This window comes from Rutidosis leptorrhynchoides, chromosome 9 (genome assembly GCF_046630445.1).
Source record: "Rutidosis leptorrhynchoides isolate AG116_Rl617_1_P2 chromosome 9, CSIRO_AGI_Rlap_v1, whole genome shotgun sequence".
NCBI classification, from domain to species: domain Eukaryota; kingdom Viridiplantae; phylum Streptophyta; class Magnoliopsida; order Asterales; family Asteraceae; genus Rutidosis; species Rutidosis leptorrhynchoides.
The window spans coordinates 31,686,404-31,689,060 of NC_092341.1; the positions used below are offsets into that span (position 1 = coordinate 31,686,404).

Genomic DNA, 2,657 nt, shown 5'->3' on the forward strand with positions numbered 1-2,657 from the left:
AACTGCTATTTAAGGTGAGTTTCATTACTCCCTTTTTATATATATTTTTGGGCTGAGAATACATGCGTTGTTTTATAAATGTTTTACGAAATAGGCTCAAATACTAAAACTAATTCTATGTGGGTTTAAACCAGAAATATACCCTTAGCTTGGTAACATTAAACTACCTGTCTATGTACGGTAGGCGCGAATCCTAAAGATAGATCTATTGGGCCTGACAACCCTATCCTGACTATGGGATGCTTTAGTACTTCGAGGTTTATATAACACACCTGATTCGGTGTACTTTCAGAGGGTAAAACATGAACGTTAAGGCTTGTTACCGGGTGCCTACAACTTATAGAATGCTTTTATACACTTGCTAGTGTACGGATATTTATGAAACTGAAATCTTGTGGCCTATTATTATAACGGAAATGATTGATTTTGATAAACTAATGAACTCACCAACCTTTTTGGTTGACACTTTAAGCATGTTTTGTCTCAGGTGACGAATAAGATGATTGCCATGATTGCTACCTGATGAATTGAATGCTGCTACATGGAGTCTTCATTTCATTACATTTACTTTGCATTAAGACTATTATTATTATTTCAGTTTAAATTTGATGTAAAACTTTTAATGCTTCCGCTGTTTTATTAATAAATGTTTTATTCAAAACGTCTCATATAGAGTCGTTCTCGTATATACAACTGTGATTTGATATAATTAGTCACAAATACCCTAGGCCCTATTTTGGGGGTGTGACATATTACCCACGGGAATACCCAAATACATGAAAGGCAACCGACCTGCAAGACACGAACACCAAGACGCAAGAGCTTCCACGTTATCATTACTAATGCCTATCCCAAATAATTGACCTTTATTAAAATTAACCTTCAACCCCGAAGCCCGTTCAAAGCATTCCAACAAGTACATTAAATTTCGCGCATTACGTCTACTCCATTCGCCAAAAAAAAAATCGTATCATCCGCATATTGCAAATGAGAAATGACGACTTTATCTTTACCCAACTCCACCCCTTTATACATCCCTCTCTCAACCGCCATTTTCATTAGGATATTAAGTCCCTCCGCTGCAATAATAAAAAGGAAAGGTGATAAGGGATCACCATGGAGAACGCCCCTTTTAGGATTAAACTCACTTGTCGGAGACCCGTTTATGAGAATGGAGATTGTAGCCGATTTAAGACACGAGGACATCCACTTACACCATTTGGTACCGAACCCCATACATTTCATCACTTCAAGAAGATAATCCCAATTAAGCGAATCAAAGGCTTTCTCGAAGTCTACCTTAAAAATTAGGTCGTGCTTTTTGTTTCGTTTAAGATCTTCGACCACTTCATTTGCAACTAACGCACCGTCTAGAATATATCTACCTCCAAGAAACGCACTCTGTTCCATCCCTACAAGACTAGGTGTAGTGACCCAAACTTTTCCATGTTTATATATATTAATTGGTATTGATATTTACATGATTAAATGTTTCCAACATGTAAAGCAATCAAACTTGTTAAGACTTGATTAATTGAAATATGTTTCATATAGACAATTGACCACCCAAGTTGACCGGTGATTCACGAACGTTAAAACTTGTAAAAACTATATGATGACATATATATGGATATATATATAGTTAACATGATACTATGATAAGTAAACATATCATTAAGTATATTAACAATGAACTACATATGTAAAAACAAGACTACTAACTTAATGATTTTTAAACAAGACATATATGTAACGATTATCGTTGTAAAGAAATTTAATGTATATATATCATATTAAGAGATATTCATACATGATAATATCATGATAATATAATAATTTAAAATCTTATTTGATATTATAAACATTGGGTTAACAACATTTAACAAGATCGTTAACCTAAAGGTTTCAAAACAACACTTACATGTAACGACTAACGATGACTTAACGACTCAGTTAAAATGTATATACATGTAGTGTTTTAATATGTATTTATACACTTTTTAAAGACTTCAATACACTTATCAAAATACTTCTACTTAACAAAAATGCTTACAATTACATCCTCGTTCAGTTTCATCAACAATTCTACTCGTATGCACCCGTATTCGTACTCGTACAATACACAGCTTTTAGATGTATATACTATTGGTATATACACTCCAATGATCAGCTCTTAGCAGCCCATGTGAGTCACCTAACACATGTGGGAACCATCATTTGGCAACTAGCATGAAATATCTCATAAAATTACAAAAATATGAGTAATCATTCATGACTTATTTACATGAAAACAAAATTACATATCCTTTATATCTAATCCATAAACCAACGACCAAAAACACCTACAAACACTTTCATTCTTCAATTTTCTTCATCTAATTTATCTCTCTCAAGTTCTATCTTCAAGTTCTAAGTGTTCTTCATATATTCTACAAGTTCTAGTTACATAAAATCAAGAATACTTTCAAGTTTGCTAGCTCAATTCCAATCTTGTAAGGTGATCATCCAACCTCAAGTGATGATCTTACTTGAACTTGTTTTCGTGTCATGATTCTGCTTTAAGAACTTCGAGCCATCCAAGGATCCGTTGAAGCTAGATCCATTTTTCTCTTTTCCAGTAGGTTTATCCAAGGAACTTAAGGTAGTATTGATGTTCA

General features: G+C 33.6%; 1 protein-coding gene across 1 annotated transcript; it reads right to left on the reverse strand.

Annotated features, from left to right (window-relative positions):
* Positions 1-921: 921 nt before the first annotated feature.
* Positions 922-1,410, reverse strand: LOC139867908 (secreted RxLR effector protein 78-like). Its single transcript, XM_071856254.1, has one exon. It carries the CDS (start codon positions 1,408-1,410, stop codon positions 922-924), a length of 489 nt encoding a protein of 162 aa, XP_071712355.1.
* Between the last annotated feature and the right edge of the window lie 1,247 nt (positions 1,411-2,657).